Here is a 24544-nt window from a genome sequence, read left to right on the forward strand (position 1 = left end):
AGAGAGAAACCCGTGCTTCCAGGGCAGTAACACTCAAGGGGCGCGCCCGCTACACCTGAGCCACAGCCCCGCCTCGCCCCTCGCTCCAATGGGAGGAACTGGGGCTGAAGTCCCAAACGATTTTCTTGCACTGAGAAGCAGCACTGCGGAGAGTGGAGGGGCGGAGGGCACCGAAGTCAGGATGAAAGTAATGAGCTCCGTAGAATGGGGGAGGGAGGGTTCTGGATCCCCCCTACCCATTGGCACAACACGAAGGTGCTGTTGTCAGGAAGCCGCAGAGGTGGGAGGATCTTCCTGGAAAAGGAGCCCTTTTGTGATGATTGTCCAAGGGGACCAACAAACCAAGGAGCCTGCAGTTCACGTTAATTCTGACAGCTCATTGCGTTATAACCTGGCTTAGAGCTGGAATATAAACTTTCGGAGGTTCCGTTTTCCTGGTATCATTGTTTGTCTCAGACCAGGCAGAGCAGGAGGAAAAGACTTGCGACGGCTGTGGAAACAATGAACATATCTGTCGTCTTGGAGGAGGCGGAAATCCCATCTCCCAAGTAGGAAACCATAATGCAGGTGCAGTCTTTCATGGGTGCTGGGCTCCTGGAAAATTTATGGAGGGAGGCATCCTGGGAGCTTCCAGCCACAGGACCCACCAAGTGGCACCCAAGGCAAGTTAATGGCTTCCTATGACCAGCACCCACTATATGCCCAACTTTTCTGTAAGAATTGAGGGTATTCAATCTATATATTGGAACCAGAATAAGCTAAATACTTGGATGGGTGGGAGGGGAAGGAGAAAAACCCATTTTTAATACAAAGACACAAATAGGTTAAAAGTAAAAGGATGGGGAAAGATATGCTACGCTACGACTTATTAAAAGAAAGCCAGAGTGGGCATATTAATACCAGACAAAAATTTGGGAGCAAAGAATATTACTAGGGACAAAGAAGGTCATTTTGTAAGGATAAGGGGATCAATTAATTAAGAGTACATAACAATCCCAAATGCTTATGAATTTAATGCAGTAGCTTCAACACTTACATAAAGCAAAAACTGACATAACCAAAGAAGAGAAACAGACAAATTTATAATTGTAGCCAGAGACATAAAAACCCCTCTCTTGAAATAATTAGTGACAGTAGACTTAAACAAATTAATGCAACAGAAAACGAAATGCATGAATGTACCCAAATACATCTGGTAATTTAGTATATGCTAAAGGTGACATTTCAAATAAGTGGGAAAAGATGGATTATTTGTAAATGGTGATAAGAAATGGAGTAGCCATATAGGGGTAAAATTAGATTCTTACACACAAAAATTTAAATGTAAGAAAGTGAAAGCACAAAAGTAAGAGAAATCAGGAAAATTTTAAAATTATCTCAAGATACAGAAGACCTTTCAAACATGAATCAAAACTCATAAGCCTTAAAAAAAAAACTGGTAAATTAGATAACAATTTAAAAATCAACAATAAAAATCAATTTTGAATGGCAAAAGAGGACCATAAGTAAATTCAAAAACAAATAGAAAACTGGAAAAAATATTTATAAATCACATCATAAAGTGCTAATTTTCCTGCAATATAAGTAAAAGATCACTTTCCAATTGAATATTGAGCAAGAGATACAGTTCAAAGAAAGAAAGCTCAAACTCATTCACAATAAAAAAGCAAATTAAAACTATACTGGCATATCATTTTCCACCTATTAGACTGATAAAGATCCAATAGTTTAATGGCTTGACCTAATAGATGAGAAATTTATACCCCCAAAACTCAGAATTCATATACTTTTTGAATAAACATGTAATAGTTATGAAAATTGATCACACATATGAGGCTATAAAGGAAGCCACATTCAATTCCAAAGAATTAATATAAACGTCTGATTACAATAAAATAGCATTAGAAACAATAACAAAAATGACAGCCAAGACTTTGGAGTTAAAGAACACCTAAGGTAAATTACAATATATGTAGAAATAAATAACAATTAAAACACGAAATGTCCAAAATGTAGGACACAACTTACGTAGTAAAGGAAAATGTATAGCTTTACGTACATTAATCAATAAAAACAAAAAACTAAATTCTCAATTAAAAAATGTAGAGTATGAGGGACACAGCACACTTAAACAAAAAATAAATTATAAATATAAAGAGCAGAAATCCATAGAGAATTAGGAAAAATATGAGAAAAGGATCACACCAAGAGATAGGTTTTTTTTAAAAGATCAACAATCAGTGAGTTATGTAAACCTATGTCTGATAAAGCTGATAAAAAAGGAGCAAAGATGCAAATAAGCTGATTAAAAAGAGCAAAGATGCAAATAAGAAAATGAGTAAGAAATCAAATGAAGTTACAATAAAAGAATCTTGTGAATGACTATTGAAAACAAATTTGACAACCTAAAACAAAATGAATACATTTCTAAAAAACAAAATGCCACCATTGGCACAAGAAACAGAAAATTTCAATAAAACTAATAAATTGAAATGGTATAAAAACATCCCCTCAAAAAAAAAAAAAGAAAAAAGCCTAAAGCCTGGATGGATTTACAAGTACATTTTAACTAAACTTTTATGAATGGACTTGATGACCTATTTGATAAGAGATGAACAGGGTAAGAAAAAAACACTTGATAGAAAGGATTCCAAATGACTGAGAAGTATATGGCGATATGCTCCAACTCACCAGTAGTCAACAATAAGAGTGCAAACTAAAACACGCAAGGAAGATAGTATCAAGTGTTTACAAGGATGTAGAAAGAGGTGCTGCTGGTGTGAGTGTATAAACAGTTGTAGCCATTCTAGAAAGTAGTCTAATTGTACCTAGTGAAATTGTGCAAAAAACACTTTGTATGATATTCTAGGGTAAATATCCTAATCTAGTTGAGGTGCACCATGGGACACATACTAAGATGTTCTTTGTGGCAGCTAGGAGGTGTATCCATGACCACGGGAGTAAATAAATAAAAAGTAGTAAATACATACGTGTACTATGGATTATTACGCAAATGTTACAAGTGATGAGTAACATTAGAGCCCTGTACACAGAGGAACGTGGTAGATCTAAAAAATGGTGCTGAGTAGAAAAAAATGACACTTTTATAGCATAATACCATTAATGTCAATTTCAAACACAACCTACAACTTATTTGAAAAAGATATATAGGTATACACACATTTAAGGATGCATACCAAACATAACTGTGTACATGCCTGTGGAGCCTAGGAATTGGGAATCATGGGGGAAAGAACCAAGAAATGCGTGTTGGACTAAACAATTTTTATAATGTAGTATGAATTGAGGTCCAAAAACATAAATGCAAATCTATAAAACCAAGAGTCATACCCTTCCTGGTGTCTATCTTAATAGTAGGCAGAGTCCTAGCAACCTCAAATATCCAAACACAGGGAGTTCTGGGAGACTGTGTAACTACTGTTCCCACTCCAGGATCAGAGCAAAGGGCTGGGAACACAGCTGTTTTGGACTCGATACACCAGGAGGCAGGACGCCGGCTGAATTTACAATTCTGTCTCACACAAACAGCTTGCTCTCAGGTATGCAATGCAATGTCCTGCTTGATTTCATCATTAACAATTGCCATATTATCTCAAGTAATCCTCACAGAAACCTGAAAAGCTGGAATTATATCATATTTTATAGATAACTAAACTGAGCCTGAAAGAAGTATAATTACCTTTTCTGGTTTTCCTAATGAAAAGAGCTGGTATCCACATGAAGGTCTAATTCTAACAACTATACTTGTGCGATAACCAAAAGAACGGATACTTCCACTGCTCCTTCTGTAAGAATATGTCAGGAATTACCATGCAAACCACCTCTAAGAAAGCTGAACAGGAAGGTGATTCATTCCCTAGCCACTAAATTACCCTCACCCCATGGCTTCAAGGAATCTGCTTTTCTCCACCATATAATCTATTGTCTCCCTGTCTTGAGGTTTGTGAATAAAGTAGAAATATCTTTGTAGGGTCCAGCAAATTAATACACTAAGTAGGAACTTGAAATCTTGTTCTAACAAGGAAATATCTTTTTTTAGATATCTTTAAAAGGGGCCCAATCACAATGGTGTAATTCTGCCCAAAATTCATGTGGAGCCCTAACATTTAAAGATAGTAACTACTAAAAGGGTACATGACTAAGTGGAAATTTTAATTGTATATCACACAAAGTTTTGCATTGTGTTGGCTCAGGAAGAGATGTCTGAAATACTTTTAAAAAGAAAGAAAACCTTCTGCAGGAAAAAGAGTACAAGTGGAATCGTAATGCATCTGAAGAAGTGGATCCACATTTCCTTTTAACTCATTTACATCAATTGAGGCAACTTTAAATGAAAATTAATTTTCAAGTGGTCATTTTTAAACTTCAGTTATTGAAATAATGCTTCACAAATCCTGAAACAACTTAAAGTTTTATAAAGGGTAATGAATATATACTTCTTATTTAAAGCGAGCTCTACCATGAAGTTGGGCCATCTTTTTCTTCTTGGGCAACAGGAATGACAGAAAATAGAAAATATAGTATATAAGGAAAATGCAGTCTTACTTTAGTATCTTTGGTAGGGCCCCATGTCTACCTACGAAGACCTTTTACTGAGAAAAATTATTTCCTTTCTTAAAAGGGAAACTTCTATTTCTGGTTTCATATCCTCTTTCAAATATCTATGCTTGTTTTCTCCCTTCCTAAATTCCTTGGAAGGTAGCTAACTTCATGTCTTTGGGCAAGAAACACTGAGGATGAGTCTGGAACATCCTATTATTGCCAGAAAATAAGGAAGCTTGCAAAGAGTCAGGGCAGCACTGAAGGGAGCAAGGAGTTAGCTTAAAGTGGCCACTAGCTGCTAAGTTCTATTTGAGTATCAAAAATATATACATTGTAATGAATTGAAATGTGTTAAGATTGTAAAAGGCCATGAATTCATAACACGAAAAAGAAAAATGTTAAAATGCAATACATAAATACATAGGCATAATAAAATGAGAATTTAGTAAGTACAAAGTGTACACACACACACACGCACACACACACGGAATTCCTTTCCATTAGTTACATAAGGCATAGAAATGTGTGTGTGTGTGTGTGTGTGTGTGTGTGTGTGTGTAGTTAATAGATAGATCTCTTATCTGTCCCAGGTCTTTAGTCAAAAGTCAACTTGGAAAGAGAACTTCCCTGCTACACAAGCTAAAAATATCAACCTGGTCCCCTACCTCTTCCTTCATCTTTTTTTCCTTAGAATTTATGTTTTTAGATAGTATATATTTTATCTATATGCATCTATCTATCTATCTATCTATCTATCTATCTATCTATCTATCTATCTATCTATCTACCTACCTTTCTATTGCCTGCCTTCCTCATTAGAAATCAGCTCTATAAAGGCAGGGTGTTTTGTCTTTTTTATTCACTACTTTTATCTCCAATTTCCAGATTAGAACAAAGCCTGGCACACAGTAGGCACTCAATACAAAAATTTTAAATAAAACACACACAAATACAAACATTCTGCTTAATGAAGAATAAATTTTAAAAACTCTTAAATATGACAAGCAAAAACTACATAAACTATAACAAGGCAGAAAGATATGTTCAGCATAATAACCAAATTTAAAAAAGGAATTCAAAGGTTCATTACCCATTGAGTACAACCAACAAAGTGGAAAGGGTTTCACCAGTATGTTCTAAATCAATTGAACAGACTCAGACCCTCATCTCTTAGGACAGGAAATCTCTAGATGATCCTAATATCTATGTATCAGATATTAATAAACCATGAGTTTTTAATAATGCTAAGAGGTCAAGTCAATATATCACAACAAGACCATGGATTGTATAGTTGCAAATAAGCAAAATTTAGTACCACATTGTGAGGAGAAATACCAGATTGTAAACTACAAACACCTGTGCTCAAGTCATGGGTGTAAAAGATTTTATCAACATTACAAATGAAGTTTAATTGTAAAAACAGAATCAATGGCTTGGGTTTGTCACCTTGGAGGAAGAAATCAGGTGCATATGTAGATCAAGAATCAGTTAATGAGTAACTCAGACTCTTCAACTATCTGAGTCATCATTCTTTTTCCTTGAGGCCTGGTAAGTTTACTGTAACCTTGGCAGCTTCCCGAAATAAGTTATTACTCAACCCTTAGAAAGTATTAAAATAAGTATTCCTATACGTCCAGAAAATATAAGAAAGAAAAAATAAATGACATGAATTTACCTTATGATATTAATATATTTTAGGTTAGATGTAATGTTTGACAGTATTTTATAACTATTACATTTGTTTCTGTTCAAGGTTTGAAGTATTCAATTATACTAAATCTGTAGTTTAAGTTGTTTAAAGGGAATTTGTCTTAAGACAAGAAAAAATAATTTTCAGATTTTGTTAGATATAAATATGAATTGACAAAGAAATTATGAAAGCAGTCATTGTTTTGTTCCATGCACATATATAAATCCTTCACTTTTTCCTAATTCATTTGTTCTCATATGTTTTTATACTGTCCAAACAATACCAAAGATTCTAACTGGTCCTAACTGTTCAAGGTAGTTATGTTTCCATATCATCAAGGTTTACCTCCCAATATCCACTCATAAAATAGGAATAATGTATACTGCCCCACACCCTCATGTTCCTCCTTACTCTGAAGAATGGTAATGATTTATTCTCTAAAAAATTTTAGGCTCCAACTTCTTTATTTTTACCATTAGTTGAAAATGGTTCATTCTTTCTGTCTGCCAGTATGTTTTTATCTGATATCTCTAGTTCCAAAGAAGTTATCCACAAACTTCTTAAAACAAGTTTACAACCCATCCACAAAAGTTCTCATTAACAATTTTATCTTATTATATTCTATCACAAAATATGTTAGAACCCATACTGAAAGGAGAAAATCAAGTAATTCCTTTAAAATGAAGAGCCAGTCACTAAACCGATGGATCCATTCTCTTAGTTTGCCATTCTTTCTTTGAAGCCCTATGGTAAGTCACTGCCACAAATGATTTTAATTCTTTATGAGAAAGCCTGTTAAGGAGTTTTACTGGGTGAATTTTTAAAAATCTATCCCTATTGTGAACACTAAATTAATTTTTAGCAACAAAATGAAGCAACTCTCAGCTTTATGAAGGCTGCATTCAACTTTCATACATTTGTTATATCATAAGGTTTCTCCTTAGGATAATTATGCCATATCAAAAATCAAGGCATCTTCACATATAGCAAACATAGGGTGTATGAGTCAGGACTCTAATTCCAAGAGGTGAAAATCCAATTAGCTAAAGCAAAAAAAGGAAATTTATTGGACACAAAAATGAAAAAGTAAAGGATGGTGTAGACTTCAGGCATGACTGGATCAAGGAGACCAAACAATTTCATCAGATTTCTGTCTCTCATCTCCATTTTCCTCTGTGTTGGATTTATCTTGGGAAGGCTTTCCTCATGTCATAGCAAAAACAAAACAACCAACCAAACCAAACAAAACAAACAAAAAAACTCAAGAAACAAAACTGCTGGTGAGTTTTTAATCTTACTAAATCCTTGAAACTTGCAATTCCAGAAAAAAAAAATCTCTTACTGCCCATAACAATACCCACACCTTCTCATGGCTCTATTGATCTAGACAGGGCCATTTGCAATCCCCTTATCAATCACTAGGTTGAGGGACATAACTGGCCAATCGATGACCAATTCACTGTTCTCCCTGTTTATTAGTTTCATCAGAATCATATGCATTGAGGGTGAGTCTCATATGAGGCATAGAACAGATCACAAAGTAATGGATGTCTACTATGCAGGCTGTTTCAAATAAGGGATGCCCATGAACTAATGGCTTTTCCATAAGTACTATATTCATAGAATTACTAACCAAAGAATTCACAGATATTTATTTCATAAGGATTGAGTGGTGACTGTTTTCTTTCTTATCCTCGTTATAATCAGAGAGTTTCTCTATTATGAATTTTCTGATGTCGTCTAAGGGCAGAGGCACAGCTAAAATTATTCCCACATTCATTACAGTTATAGAGTTTTTCTCCAACATGAATTCTCTGGTGTAGCCTAAGGGACAAGATCTGATGGAAAGCCTTCCCACATTCATTACATTCATAAGGTTTCTCCCCAGTATGAATTCTCTGATGTTGATTAAGGTATGAGCCACAACTGAACGCCTTCCCACATTTGTTACATTCATAGGGCTTCTCTCCTGCATGACTTCTCTTATGATGAATTAGAACCAAAGCATCACTGAAGGCTTTTCCACATTTACTACATTCAAAAGGTCTCTCTCCAGTATGAATTCTATGATGTCGATTAAGTTGTGAGTCAGTCCTGAAAAACTTCCCACATTTGATGCACTCATAGGGCTTTTCTCCCGTATGAATTCTCTGATGTTGATTAAGGTGTGAGCGATAGCCAAAGGTCTTCCCACATTCATTACATTTAAAGGGTTTCTCTCCTGTATGAATTCTTTGATGCAGAGTAAGGGCTATGCGTCTGCTGAAGGCTTTTCCACATTGATTACATTCATAGGGTTTCTCTCCAGTGTGAATTCTCTGATGTTGATTAAGATGTGCACTCTGTCTGAAGGCTTTGTTACATTCCTTACATTCATAGGGTTTCTCTCCTGTGTGAATTCTCTGATGTTCAACAAGGAAGGCATAACGGCTAAAAGCCTTCCCACATTCATTGCATGCAAAGGGTTTCTCTCCAGTGTGGATTCTCTGATGCTGAGCAAGGTGTGCACTCTGTCTAAAAGCTTTGTTGCATTCCTTACATTCATATGGTTTCTCTCCAATGTGAGTTCTCTGATGTTCACTGTGAAAGAAGTCATGGCTAAAGGCCTTCCCACAGTCATTGCATGCATATGGTTTCTCTCCACTGTGAATTCTCTGAGGTTGAGTAAAGAATGAGTAACAGCTAAAGGAATCACCACATTCATCGTATCCATGGGGTAATTTTCCAAAATGACTTATTTGATGTTGAGTAAATAATGAGTGGAAACTTAAGAGATTTGAAAAATCATTACTTTCATAACGTTTTACCTCAGGAGGAATTCCAATATCTTTACTATGGTGTGTACTCTGGTTGAATTCTTCACATTCATTACCTATCAAAGATTCCTTCTCAGCATGTTGTCTCTTATGTTCAATTAGGACTGAATTGGGGGGGAACATTTTATCATAAATATCAAATTTATATACTTGCTGTACTGTGGGAACTCTCTGTTGTGTTAAAAGTACTGACTTCAAGAGAACACTTCTCTCAGAATAATTATATTTATTGTCTGTTTTCACAGCAGAGATTTCCTTAAGACTTGTCACTTGTCTGAAATGCCTCTCTTGATTTCCATGACGCTGCTTAAATTCACCCTCATATTTCCAAGCTTCTCTGAAATTGGAGCATTCAAGGTCATGACTTGTAAGTCTTTTCATTACCATCCTCTGGGAAATTTCCTCTTCATCAATGTACCATTTTGGAGATAATTCCTTAATTTCATACCAAGACTCCCAGTCTGAAAAATATCAAGAAAGCAAATGTCTCCTTTTTTCCTTTACAAGGAAAAAGAAAACTATTATAGAAGAAACTGAAGAATTTAATTGGGAGAATGAGGGGAGAAAGTACCCGGTTCTTACATCTCTCAAATACAGTCATATAATATGAACAAAATACAAAAAAAAAGCACAAAGAATGAAGAGAGCTCATGGAGAAAGGTATGTGTGTTGGTGATGAGGAGGAGGTGATTGGGGAAACACAGTAAATATAGGGCATCAAGCTGCAGGCAAAGCAAAATGCCAAGAAGATAAAGAATTGGAGACAACTGATTAGATCATAATCACAGTTTTCCTGCCTCTAGTTTTCAAGTCTCCAGTCCTATCCTGCACTATGCAGTCCTATTCATAAGACTAAAGCTCCATGAGGGCTGGGATTGATATTTATTTCTTCTTTTTCTTCTTCCTGTTGCATCCAGTGCCTAGGACAAGGGCAGCATTTGGTTGAATGAATGCTGAAAGAATGCTCAACAACTTCTAAAATTGTATTAGGAACCAGAAGAAAGAAAATTTTTTTCTTAGTGTCTAGAAGGAATCTGGAGGTCAGCTTTTCTCAACGTTGAGAGAAAAATTATGCCTACAGAGTACATACTTGATACTTTCAGGAGAGAATACTGGTTGAGATAAAATAGAAAGAAAACTGCTGTTTAAAAGAATCTCAAAAGGGGAAAATGAGAAAGTCCTTTTAATGTCACATGACAATAATCAGCTAATATATTCAACTATATAGAATCTACTACTAGAACTAGTAGAGGGGAAAAATTCTGAGACACAGATCCTTCTCCCTTTTTAAACTTTAAGGAGAAAAATAAAACTTCTGTGTACATAAATTCAATATAGCACATAAAGAATGATTAATTAACATGATACTGATTATTAGTAGTATAAATGTCAGAAAAACAGATCAAAACTCTCTAGCTTAGTTAAGGAGAAATTCCTGGAGAATGTGAGCTTAATTTTCAAGGCTTTGATAAGACTTCCGAAATATAGTAGTTATTTCAGTGATGGAATCATTTTCATGTTTTAATATGCTTAAGGATTATTTTAGAACTCCACATGTTAGCATTTTGGGGTTAATTAGATACATCTTTTCTATAACTGCTTCCCATCTGTTGTAAAAAAGGTGCCTCCACATTAGATCAGTACAAAATAGAAAAGCAAAGAACGTATTATGCATCTCTATCTTTCTTCTTTCTAATACAGCCTTTACTTCAAGGAAAGCCCCCACCCCTACCAGTTCCTGCTATACACAGCTGTGGATTTTCTCCTCCTTGGGCCCCTATCTCAATCCAGGCCTGAGAGGGCTTTGCTTATTTATCCTCTGTTATGTCCACACTGTTGTTCTTTCTTTCTGCAGAAGTACAACTACTTCTGCTCCCTCACCCACTCTCCTACGACCACTTCTGTATCCATCACTCAGGGCCACTACATTCCCTCTTACCAAGAATAAATCTTTTCTCTACTCCAGGCAAACAGCAGCTTTACACAATACCTAATACAATGCTGAGCAAAAGAAGTCTGATGGGAGAACACTACAGACATTTCTGATATGAGGTATTCTGAGGTGTCTGCAGCTCCAACCACGCCCTCTTCTCCCCTCCCCCCCCCCCCCCCCAGAAAAAGATATTCTGGACTTAGGTAGATAAATATTATAGGAAAAGGAACTCCACATGGGTTATTTCCAGGGGAAACTATAGAGCAGGAAATAAGTATTGTATATGTAGAAGGCATATTCACTATGATTGGAGTAGAGAATACTTAGAAGTCAATGGTTTCATGATGACATTCAGCAATAGAAAAAAGATAATTCTCCCTTATCAGTAATTGAGAGGAAAAGGGAAGTTATGGATTCAGGCAGAATGGAAGAGAGCTAAATGGGCATCCATGTTGCACAGTGGAAACACAGGGTTTGGGATCAGACAAAGGTAAGTTTGAATCCTAACTATATCTAGCTAGCCATGTATACTAGCTTTAACAAACTGTTTAACCTATCTCTTGAGCCTCAGTTTCCTAGCAAGCAAAATGAAATGACCTTGCAAGTATGGTATAAAAATAAGGAATAATATATTTATAACATACCTAGCAGTGTTTAGCTCATTATAGATATTCGGTGATACTTATCATAAAATATAACACATTAATATATACTCATTAAGTATTTCTTATACCTATACCACTAATAGGCTCAGATATTATTACATCTGATTATGTAATAGGCGGATGTGATATCTATTATATCATGGGATTGTGAAATAAGCTGATGGTCAAGTGGCAAGACCAAGATTGAGAGAGGTAAACCCTGTGGGGTTAAAACGTACCCAGGCAATGTATTAGATATTAGAGATATGTAATTTCCAACTGATTATAATCTGTCAATGGATGGAAGTTATAAATCAAAGTATGATCAACTCTGGAATCCAATCAGAACTACATAGTAAATAGGCTTATGTATAATGTTGGAAGAGGGAAAGGTCTTACTAGACTGTGGACCTAAGTTCTCCATATGCTCAACTGGTGAGCAGTAGATAAAATGGTAGATATACTGATGAAGTAAATCATCTCCTGGTATGAAACCCAGGAGATTTGAGTGGGAAATCTCAGAAAAAAAGACAATATCTATGGGAGAAGTCGTTTTTTTTGTTTTGTTTTTAGTGAAGTATAGTTTATACAATATTATATTAATTTCAGGTATGTACAACATAGTGATTCAACATTTATATTTCTTATGATGTGATCACCAAAATAAGTCCAGTAACCAGGAACTATCTGTCACCAAATAATGTTATTAGGATAATATTGACTATTTTCTCTATTTTTTTAAATAACTGGAGATTTGTACCTTATGGGGATATCTTAAGAAGGTGGGAGTTTCCTGCTAATGCCTAGAAATGTTCCAATGAATAACCTGACCAATGACACACAGACTTACAGATCTGATCTCCTTTTGTAAAAGACTGTATAGAGCTATGCTGCCCAATATGGCAGTCACTAACCACATATGGCAATTTAAATTAAAATAAAAAATTTTGAAATTCAGTTTCTCAGTCACATCTAGCCATATTTTAAGTGCTCAAGAGCCAAACATGGCTAGTGGCTACTGTATTGTAAAGCACAGATATAATTTCCATCACCCCAGCATGTTCTATTAGACAGCACTGGATAGGATCCAGATTAATATGACAAAGATCGTATGGTTGAATGAAGGAAAGACAGAAAAATAGGGACAGGAGCCAGTTAAAGGCAGAGAGAAACAGAATACAGCTTTGGACAGAGAAAAAGAACCAGGGTCAGAACTATCTTATACATCTCATAGAATCTCCTGGGTTTCAGACCAGGAGATGATTTACTTCATTAGTATGAGGACGGAAAATTAAGTTCGCGAACTCATCCTAGAAAAAGTGCTACATACCTCATTGCAAATATCACTAAGGTGACTTTTGAAGTGCTCCCCTTGGGAAGCTATGCACCAATGCCAGCACTAGTCTACCCTTCAAAGCAATTTTGGAACTCTTTTTCTGGAGTGGCCATCAGAGCTGTCATCGTATTATCCTTGATGTCCCGAATGTCATCAAAATATCTTCCTTTCAATATTTCCTTTATCTTCGGGTAAAGAAAGAAGTCATTGGGGGCCAGATCAGGTGAGTAGGGAGGGTGCTCCAATACAGTTATTTGTTTCCTGGCTAAAAACTCCCTCACAGACAGTGCCATGTGAGCTGGTGCATTGTCGTGATGCAAGAGCCATGAATTGCTGGCGAAAAGTTCAGGTTATCTAACTTTTTCAAGCAGCCTTTTCAGCACTTCCCAATAGTACACTTGGTTAACTGTTTGTCCAACTGGTAATGAATAATCCCTCTGATACCAAAAAAGGTTAGCAACATCGTTGCAACAAGTTTGGGAACTTAATTGTCAGACCTTGTATATTTACCATTTTATCTACTGCTCACCAGTTAAGCATGTGGGAAACTAGGTCCACAGTCTAGTAAGACCTTTTCCTCTTTCATAGGCTGAAGAATATGAAAGTGAAGAAAGGCACCTGGACTTAGTCAAAGTAGAGGGGAAGAAGCCAGATTGCAAATGGTAAGGCAATGGAAGAGAATATGAAGTAAAAGCAATGAGTGAAGATTACAATTGGTATGTAAGTAATTGGAAGACAGAAGGGAGTATGGTACACAGGAACACTAAAAAGGCCCTATAAAATGTTATGAAATTATTTTAAAGAAAATTCAAATAAAAATGCACCAAATGAAATTGCACCAAATGAAAAATATATGTATACATGCCTGTTTACTCCCAGTTAATTTATATCAGGTCAATTCCAATCATAATTCCATGAAGGTTTTATTTCTGAACTTATAAAATTATTTTAAAGAATGCATGGGAAAAGTGATCAATAATGTAAAAGAAAATTCTGAGGAAAGAAAGAAGTTTCTAGGACCAATAATATGAGCTAAGCCTTGCATTTTATACCTTCCTTAAAATCTCTGTGAAAGGTCTGAACCAGGATGATTTATAAAATTCTCTATCATTGTGGGGAAATGTCAAGAAAAACATACAGAAGCATAAAAAAACTTACAGGAGGCAGAAAAGAACCCAGCAAAGAGGAACATGAAGTGCCCCCTATTGTTACAGCAGCAATAGGAAACTAATATAGAAATCAAACTGGTACAACCTGTCTGGAGGGGATGCACTTAATCAACAATCCTACATCTAGGAATCCACGTTGGAAATACAGCCTCAACAATACAAAAATATGTATGTATAAGGTTACTTATTGCTGCATTGTTTGTAATTGTAAATTATTACAAACAACCTATATGTCCACACATCAGAGAGTAGTTGAATATACTTGATGACATCCAAATAATGGACTATTTTGCAGCTGTTAAAAAAATGAAAAGCCTCCCCATTAACCAATATGGAGTGATTTCCTGTATATACAGTTAAGTGAAAAAGCAAATATGCAAAGAGTATCTATGGTATGCTACTCTTCACGTAGTATACAAGAAGATACAGGAAACTACATATATATCTCCTAGTTTGTGCAAGAAAAACATAAAAATGACAAACCTGAAAATAAAGAGATTGGTAATCTACAAAGGGTAGGTAAGAAACAGGTAGGAAGAAGTAGGGAATACAAACAGGATAGTAGGGATGAGAAGGGAACAACACTTTTCTAAGGATGTATTTTTGGAAGAGCTCTGATTTTATTTTTTATATAGATAGTGATGTTTCGGATACCAAAAAGATAAATAATTCAAACCAATCAGGGTGTGTGGTAGGAACACAAAATGGAATACAAACAGTAACAAATGAACCTAAAAGAACTAACCTAAGTAACTTTGTAAAATAGTATTGTGACTAAATACTGTAAGACCACAGACAAAGAAAAGAATCAATAATGTAATCTAGTTAGTAAATTTGTTTCTCACAGAGAAATAGATTGGAAATTCTGAAATTACTTTATGTGAATATTAAAATTGAGCAAATAAGTAAATACATTGTTTCTCATTGTCATAAAAAGAAATTACAAATAAGTAAAGGAGGAAGGCTATTAATACAATAAACCCTGTGGAGCAGGACTAGAATCAGGGTATCAATATAAACTGATAGTTTTAATATATATAAAGACAGAGGCAGAAATAAATATAGAAGTGTGTGTGTATGTGTTATTATACATGCATTTATTTCCCAGCTCAATCTGTGGTGAGGGCCTAGAAGCAATGGCAACCCAGTAGCATTGAGCCCGACTAACACCCGGACCTTGGTTTCTAAACATTATTTCCCAATAAAAGGAACCAGGACTCCTTGGACAAGTGGTTCATTCAAGGCCGGGGTATGGATAACAAGATGAATCTGGGACACCTGGAACCATAAAGGAAGGATGTGCTTAAAAAATGGATGGGGGCATGTCAAAAGGTCAAAGGAACCAACTTGAAGGAGATCCCAATGATCAAAGCTGGAAGAATTTGAGCAACAAAATGATTCATTGGAATTACCTCACAGAAAAAATAAAAATTCATGGTTCCATAAACATAAAGAAATAACTGAGTGTATAACTAAACGGGAGTGAAGGAACAGCTCTTCCCTACAGAACAACCCTAATTAATACATGTAAAGAAAAGAGGGAAATGGAAAAATCAACATTAGGTCAAGATTATGGTACTAACTGTTGCAGACAAAATTTAATGAGCCAATGGATGCTAAAATTAGTGGAAAAAAGTTTTAGAAGAAACTGAATTGTTTCAAAGTATCTCCCCCAAGATATTTCTTAATTACAAATAGAAAAACACTAATTGTACAATGGAAAAACAAGGCAGACACCACCTTCACCAAGTAATCAAAGTTAACATCATCAATATAAGACATATATCAATATTATGAATCCCTTGGTATATGCACTGAGAGGGATACATTATTTCTGTGGCACTCTTTTCAAAAAATGCACTACCTCAATCTAATCATGAGAAAACATCAGATAAGCCCAAATTCAGTGGAAGCAGATATAATGAGCCATTTCTCCAGAGTAAAGCATATCTGAAGACTGGGAACTTCTCCCAGAAGATTAAATGAACAGATCACCTAATGTGCCTAATTGTCTTAAGAGATTTATATAATTGATGGGGAGTTGGGAATTGAGTAAGGCATATGTATGTAAAAAAAAGAATTAAAAAAAAAAACAGACAAAATCCCCAGATAATTATTAACTACAGGCAAAATAAAAAGTTGTACAGAAAAAATAATCTTGGTATCTGCACAGCATTTCTATGACTAGTACTTAATAGCCATAATAATGTAAACACTAAACTGTGATTCAATCAAAATTATGATTTTGGTGAGACTGAGATGAGGGGATGAGAAGAAAGAGAGAGAGAGAGAGAGAGAGAGAGAGAGAGAGAGAGAGAGAGAGAGAGAGAGAGAGAGTTGGCTTCAGGATAAAAAAAATACTAACTCTTATTTTCTTGGTGAGGAGATACTGGATATGGACTAAACTTGAAGAAACAAGAAATAGCAACATAGACATATTTATTAGAGACATGAAGGAAACACCAAAAGAAACTATAAAAGAAAAGCAAGTGGACCCCTTTTAGGAGAGGGAAACTGGAAAGCAGGGTAAGAGACTGCCTTTTTTTTCTTTTTTAAGAAATAAGCCTTGTAAAACTACTTGACTCTTTAAACAATGTGCATGTTCAACTTTGACAGTAACTTTCATAAAAATAAAAACTCTAAAAAGACATCTATAAATGTATACAATTCAGACTATAAATGGGAAAGAACAGCATGGAAGGACTGGGATTCAGGGTATAGGTATAAGTATAATCTGACAGAAATAGGAAGGAAAAGGCCAAGGGGTAGGTGAGGTTTCCTCATGAACCCAGGGCAGCCTCCTCATGACCACTTTGGCTGACACCTTACAACAGCCCTCCCTGCCGGGTTCCCAGTCGCTCACCTGTATATGGATCATCTGACATCTCTCTCTCCACCATCCAAGGTTCTTTCCCTTGCTCCAATAAGGAGATCATGTTGGGCTTAGAAATGGAGAGTCCTGTTTACAGGAGAAGAAAAATGAGAGCAAGAGAGACAGATATAATATGCTTTAGCTGTTTCAGGACTCACACTCAATCTCTTGGTCAGCAGGCAAGAAAGAACATTAGAGGAAGGTCGAGAGAATGGAATGATGCTTGTATGGAAGATAAAGCTTCTTCCATAGCAGTGGCTTTCAAAGTGCTACAGCAGAAGCACCATCACCTAGGAACTTGTCAGAAATGCATATTCTCAGGCCCTAACCCAGACCTACTGGATTAGAAACCACAGTGGTTCTCAAACTTTCATAGGCATCAGAATCATTTGGAGGGCTCATTAAAACCCAGGCCTATTCTCAGAATTTCCGATTCTGAATGGTCTACAGTGGGACCCCATAATTTGCAATTTAACAAATTCTCATGCCATACTGATGCTGCTATTCCAAACCATCATACTACAGCAAAGGAAACTACTGATTTCTAACTCTATAAAACTATTTCAAATCATTTCCTGGAAACAGGAAGTAGAAATTCAGCTAAGCACTTAAGATGCCCTAGATATTCCCAATGGAGGAAGCAAAAACACCCCAGAGGGTAGATTTTGAATTATGGGGGAAAGACATCCTTACCAAGGCATACCAAGTTCCTGTAGTTCTCCAACATGACATCTCTGTATAAATCCTTCTGAGATGGGTCCAGCCATTCCCATTCTTCTTGGGAAAAATCTAGAGCCACATCCCTAAAGGTCACCAATCCCTGAAATTTAAAAAAAAAAAAAAAAAAAATCTTGCTTGCCAAGTGCTCCCATATGATCCTAGCAAAAAAATTCTGCCAGAGTTCAAAGCTCTAAGTGGTCCAAGGAAAATAATTATGGGGGATCAAGTACATAATCAGGTTTGTCAAATATTTTGAGAGAAAAAGATCAGAAACAGATTCACATCTTGAAAATTATACATTTTTTTAAATGAAAGAGAAAGGGCATATACACAGAAAAAATTAACTTATAACATGAAACATGAGTTTCATAAGATGAAAGTACATGAGCAAAGGCTAATTTTTATGTTACATATACTAAGTATCAAGACATTCTTGTAGAGAGAATTCCTTTATATTCCCTGAACTGGGATATCAGATGACTCAGAATAGTAAAGGAAGGCCTTGAATTGGGCTTTAATAAAAGGGTATGGTCTGAAATTTAGACTCTATATGTAAGGAAAAACTTCCAGGAGTGTATCTTGAAGAAATAATGAAGTGTATGTGAAGAGTATACAGAATTTTCATTGGAAGGTTATATAAAAAGTCTGAAAAAAAAGTACATGTCCAATAATAAGAGTTTAAGCTATGCAACTGAACTATAAGCTGTATGAGGGAAAGGGTATATATTTTATAAGCTCATGTACATCCAGTGTCTGTTACAAAACTGTCACATTGTAAACACTTAGGAAATATTTGCCACTTGAATAAATGGTGAAGTTTCCTATGCTACATCCATATAAAGAGTACTCAACCCTTAAAAATGACAGAGTTCCATTTTGCAGAGAATGGTCTCATTTTTTATTAAAAACAATAAAATATCAAATATGGTTTTTCTACATAGTAAAAATATCGATGAATGAGGCTAGAGGAAAAAAAGCACACAACTACATAGTGTTGTGTAACTTCCATGTGCCCCTCGACACTTCTCTGTGTCGTGGGAGGCTAAGTGTATTGACTATACCAAGAGACTCCCTTTTCCCATCCCATTTTCAGTTGGGTTAGGCCACATAGAAGATATGGGAGGGAGGTAAGCGAGATACATTTATTTCCCTGGATCCCTCTTTGCAGCACTACCCTGTGTGATCTCTGTCCTTCAGTCAAAGGTCACAGTGGCTGTCAGGGGCCCCCTCCACTCAGATATCTCTGTCTCTGGATTCAGGCCTAAACTTAGTAAAGGAGCTCAACTGTTAGCACTATCCTCTGTAGTTTCTCTACATACAGAGGGGGGCCAAAAAAATGTATACACATTTTAAGAAAGGAAAAAACTATTAAAATTGTAATACTCAACATATGAGTATACCGATAACAAAAGATGAACACAAGTCACGTCTGACTTCTGCAATTACAAGAGGTGATCAAGTGGTTACCATCAGCATCCAGCCACTTCTGATTACAGTGAACTACTGCTTGAGCAATGTTGACCAAAGTGTCCACTTGTATACATTTTTTTGGCACACTTGGTACTTTTAAATAGTCCCCTTTTGAGTTTCTTGCCAGAACCCTGACTGATAAACATGTTGATCCAATGTACTTCTAGTACTTGGCCAGAGAGCCCACCAAAAGCACCACTATGCAACTCTACCACACTTCCTTAATAATGCACTCTCCTACGCCCCCATGACTATTTCATACCTTCTATCTCTCTCTCTCAAATCATCATTAACTCCTTCCCTTTTCTCACTTTGAACTTCCTCATCGTCTAGCCCACCACATGTATTTACTGACTTGTACCTGTACTCATTTTTCTGCTTTCCTTCTGTTACGACAGATAAAACTCTAGGCTTCCTGTCTAAGACCATTCCCCCCACTTGTCCATACAAGGACATTGTCACCTCTCTCTCTTGCAAATGTCAGGGAGCTATCAGATATCTCCCTTGTATTACTAGTATTTTCTCACTTTACTGGATTATTCGTATCAATATATAAACTGATGCAACATCTTCCATCTTATAGATACATAAATTCCCTTCCACAATCTCACTCTAGCTATTGTCCCATTTCTCTATTCCTCTTAATAACAAAATTCTTCCAGAGTTGTTTAAATCAGTAATGTCCAACAGAAATACAATGTGAGCCACATATGTAATTTAAACTTTTCAGTAGACACATTAAAAAATAAATATAATAAGTTAATTTAATATTTTTAATTTAACCCAATATAGCTGTTATTTCTATACAAAATTATTAATGCTTTACATTCTTTTTTGTCCTGAATCTTCAAAATCTGGTATGTATTTTATATTCATAGAACATCTCAATTCAGAGTAGTCATATGTGGCTACCGGGTAGATTATTGGACAGCACAGGTCTAGACTCACTGTCTCTAGTCTCACTTTTTTTACCTTCTGTTGTCTCTGGAATCTACTGCAATGATGGTTTCATACCAACCACTCTAAAAAGTAGCTCTTTTCAAGGGTATCAGTAGCTTCCATGTTACCAAGTCCAGTGGCCAATTCTCAGTCTTCATCTTCCTCAATCTCTGTCAGAACGATTTAACTCAGTTGATTATCACCTCCTTGAAAGATTTTCTACTCTTGACTTCCAGGACCCTTACGCTTCTGGTTTTCCTTCCACATTAAGTCCTTCTCAGTCTCTTTTGCTGATTCCTCCTCTTCTTGTCGGCCCCTAAATGATGAATGCCCTAAACTCAGTCCTTGGACCTCTTTCCTATCTACTATATTCACTACAATCTCAAGATCATCTCATCTTGTCCTTTGGCTTTAAATACAGTAATGACTCTCAAATTCCTATCTCTAGTCCTGAACTCCAGATATATAATCAATATTCCACTTGGATATCCAACATGTCTCTCAAACTTAATATACCTAGAACTCAATTATTGATTCCCATCTCACCCTACCTAGTTTTCCCATCTCAGTAAAAGTCATGGCCATTTATACAGTTGCCCAGGTCAAAAATCTTTGTAGTCATCCATGATTTCTTTCTTCCTCTCACATTTCACAACCAAATCCCTGATCGAATCCCTTATTTTCTATCTCCCGTATATATCCAGAATCTCTCCAGCTCCAACGCCACCACCAAGGTCCAAACAGCTATCACCGTCCACCTGGATTACTGCAGTAGTCTCCTGAACGGCCTTCCTGCTTCCACCCTTACCTCCCTTACTTCTCTTTTCCTTTTAAAACAGAAATCAAACATATCCCCAACACTCCAATGGCTCACCTTCTCCCTTAGTACAAAACTCAAAGTTCTGATCATGACTTTCAAGGGCCTATATAACTTGTTCCCCAGCTACTCCTATGACCTCACAGTGCTCATTTGTCTCCAAGGATACTGGCTGATTGTTATTCCTGAAACATATCAAATGTGCTTCCACCATAGTAACTTCATACATGCTATTGCTCCTACTTTTAAAGCTCTTCCCCAGATCTTCACAAAACTTACTCCCTACTTTCACTGAGGTATTTCTTTGCTTAAATGCCACTTCCTCAGAGAGGCCATCCTTGACCTTCCTATTTAATAAGGCACTCAATAATCACTCTATCCTTTGTTTCAGTTGCATTCATCTCCAATACAACAAATCACGATCCATCTAAAGAGGAGAGATCTGTTTCATCACACATTTGAGCACAACACTGAGTAAAAGAGATACTAAGTGTTTTCTGGAAGGATTATATGAACAAATGGTGGAGAGAGAGAAGTGGATAGAGTGCTCACTGAACTATATGTGACTTTCTCTGTAGTTCAAAGTCCTAAAAAAAGAGGTGGAATTTCTGGAAACAAAGTGAAAACATCAACTTACCTGGGAAATGGATTTACAAAGTCCAACAGCCATTCCTCCTTCCTTCAATTTTCTCTTTTGAAGAACAAAGTCCTGAAAAGGGAGAGTTAAGGAAGAAAAAATGGCAAACCAACCCTATGTTGCTGATCTGAGACTTACAAAGACAGAACCATTGCCTCTTTAGGGTCTCCACTGCCTCAGTCCTACCCCCTCCAAGATCTGAACAAAAGGTCAAAGCTGATCTTAACTACTTAAATCCTGACTGATAGTAAGAACACACAGCCTGAACGCAACAAAATCTAAAGTCCATCCTATGGCCAAAAAGGCAATTTATGATCTGGGCCTGGCTGCCATGTAGACCTCATTTCCTCCCCCTCTCACCCTTGGTCACCCCACTCCAGGCATCCAGGTTTCCTTCTAGTTCCACAACCACTGTGTGCACTCCTGAAAGGGTGTTGCCTTTGTTTTTCCTTCTGCCTGGACATGGCTCACTCTCTCTCTCCATTCCTATTTTGCTCAGTTATCAACACATCAGAGGGACTTCCCTGAAAATTCTATCTGAAGAGAACCTCCCTTCCAGTCTCTTATTCCTTATCCTGGTTTACTTTTCTTCTTAGTATTTAACACCACCAAACATGTTATTTATTTTTTCCCCCTGTTTACTATTGTCTTCCCGATCAATAGTGTAAAATCTAAAAGAGCTAGGATTTGTTAAGTTCACTGGTGCTAGAATAATGCCAGAACCATTGCAGGTGCTCAAAAAATATGTGATAAATCTTACTGAGCCTCCTGTAATATATATAGTGATGTTACACATGTTGTACGTATCTTTATCTTATTTAATCTTCACAAAACTGCAAAGGTAGGTGTTATTATCCCCATTTTACCAACAAGTGAAATTGAAGTTCAAAAAACTTAAACAACTAACTCAAAATCATGAGAGTCAAACTGCAGTGTGACTCAAAAGCTGATCCTCTTTCAAAAGACCATAATGTCTGAATGGGAAATATTCAACATAACCTGAGGAATCAATGCCATATATTTCTTACAGACGCATCTTCAGAGATGAAAAATATTACCATTATTCCTCCATAGAAATGCAGCCTGAGGCAAACTGCCAAATTTTAACACTAAACCAATAACAACCTCCACAGCCTCAAATATGTTCCTCTTAGAGCCATCATTTCATTCTGAGAACAAGGATAGTTGGGTTTGACCTAGAATTTAGGATACATGACCTCCTAATTCTGGGCTACTGCACTAGCCAACTAAGTCTCTAATAAAGTTATTTTGTTAATGCAATGTAGCTTGAAATTGTCCATAAAAGCCTGTGCAACCTGAGAGGAGAATCAAAGTCTTCTCAGCATCTGGGACCCCTATAAAAGAAATGGTTTTTAAATTTCTGTTTGCAAATAGCTATGTATCCCTTGGATAATATTTTCCAAGTTTGAGATGGGCTATCAGTCTCTGAAAGAAGGTGTATTAAAGACTCGGGCTTTACATACAGCTCCCAAATGAAGGCTGACTCTCCACTCCTTCATTCACTGTCTGTATGACCTTGGGCAAGTTAATCCATCTCTCAGAACCTTTCTTTCCTCACTGTCAAGATTGCATGAGCCAACTCCTGGCATAGAGAAGTGTCACCCGTGTTCCCACGTAGATTCTACATACACATTTGGAAAGGAAATGAGAACGCTTTTCTTTATTAACTGAGAAAGTCAGAACCAAAAATTTAGCTCATCAGAAAAAGAGCCATGGATCAGCCTCTCTCAGCACCAAATGTGGAAGAGTTTGACAAGAAAAATGCTATAATCTCCAAATCTGGAACCTAAGGAGAGGAAGACTGGGCTTTCCTCTTCCAGAGGCAGCCAGTTTAAGGATGGTCTCACTACAATGTCTTCAGACAGGGTCCTGTGACTCACCAAAGTACTGAAGGAAGAGACCTACATTAAGTTCCCATGTCCCAAAGGTTCCTAATCCAAGACCACGGGACAATCCTCTCCAACACCCTCAGAACTCAGGGCCCCCATTTTCCACGTTAGTAATTAAAAGCAAGGACTCTGAAGCCAAACTGCCTGGGTTCAAATCCCAGTTCTGTCACTTATTAACTGTGTGAACTTGGGCAAGTAATTTTAATTTTTCTGTGCTTCACAATCATACACTGGTCACACATACAAAAATTCTCACCCAATCACACACATATACATGGTCACACAATCACACACATAATGTCACACACATACACAGTTGCATTAACACAAAGTGGTGATGATACACAATTACTCCAACAGACAGTCGCACACAATCTCACACAGTTACATATCAAACAAGGTCACATATCCTGCCACAATTATTCATACAAAATTATACCTGCAGAGATAGATCGTCATGGATACATAAGCACACCTGCTGTCACACACAAATATTTATATCCACAAGAGGCAAGTGGTCAAACATAATCACACACACGTCATACCCGCAGTGTCTCACAAACCCATACACAATAATACATAATTATACCTGCAGAGACAGTGACACACAAACACACAGTTTTACACCAGTGACAGTCAGTGGCGCACAATCACACGGCGACACACAAAAATCACTGTCACACCCACAGCCTCTCACATAGTTATACATGGTAACACACGGTCTCCCCAACAACGCCTGCCAGGTCACCATCCCTGTGTACCCAGTCCACTGCAAGCCGGTCCCCGATCGCTGGCTCTCGCGCGCAGTCAGGCCCAACTCACCTCCCAGCGCCGTGGGCTCTGGAAACCCGCCCAACTACCGGAGACCCGCGATGTCGCCTCCCAGAATCCCCAGGGGGTCGGAAAGGGGCGGAGACTGAGGCGCGCGGGACCCTTGAGCACCTCAGGGGGAACATCCAGCTGCAGGGATCTGGACGAGCCTACTCAGCTTTTCTTTCCGACTCCTCGAACCACCAGCCCCACAAGGC

The 24544-nt window shown here is 37.0% G+C and overlaps 1 protein-coding gene across 1 annotated transcript; it reads right to left on the minus strand.

Moving 5' to 3' along the window:
• Positions 1-5405: 5405 nt before the first annotated feature.
• On the minus strand, positions 5406-24544 carry ZNF527 (zinc finger protein 527). The gene is made up of 5 exons (XM_074315755.2): positions 24339-24544; positions 21607-21678; positions 17717-17843; positions 17015-17110; positions 5406-9530 (listed from the first exon to the last, which is right to left on the minus strand). Exons 2-5 carry the CDS (start codon positions 21637-21639, stop codon positions 7957-7959), a joined length of 1830 nt encoding a protein of 609 aa, XP_074171856.1. The 5' UTR covers positions 21640-21678; positions 24339-24544; the 3' UTR covers positions 5406-7956.

This window comes from Rhinolophus sinicus, chromosome 8 (assembly GCF_057876585.1).
Source record: "Rhinolophus sinicus isolate RSI-liver-muscle chromosome 8, RSI-T2T, whole genome shotgun sequence".
Classification (NCBI taxonomy): Eukaryota; Metazoa; Chordata; class Mammalia; order Chiroptera; family Rhinolophidae; genus Rhinolophus; species Rhinolophus sinicus.

Bases quoted from the DNA above. Each gene is read 5' to 3' on its own strand.
- ZNF527 (XM_074315755.2), bottom strand. From the start codon at position 21,639: ATGGCTGTTGGACTTTGTAAATCCATTTCCCAG. The intron at 17,844-21,606 runs GTAAGTTGATGT...TTTAAATTTCAG, and splicing joins TTTGTAAATCCATTTCCCAG to GGATTGGTGACCTTTAGGGA. The intron at 17,111-17,716 runs GTAAGGATGTCT...TCCTGTAAACAG, and splicing joins CAGGAACTTGGTATGCCTTG to GACTCTCCATTTCTAAGCCC.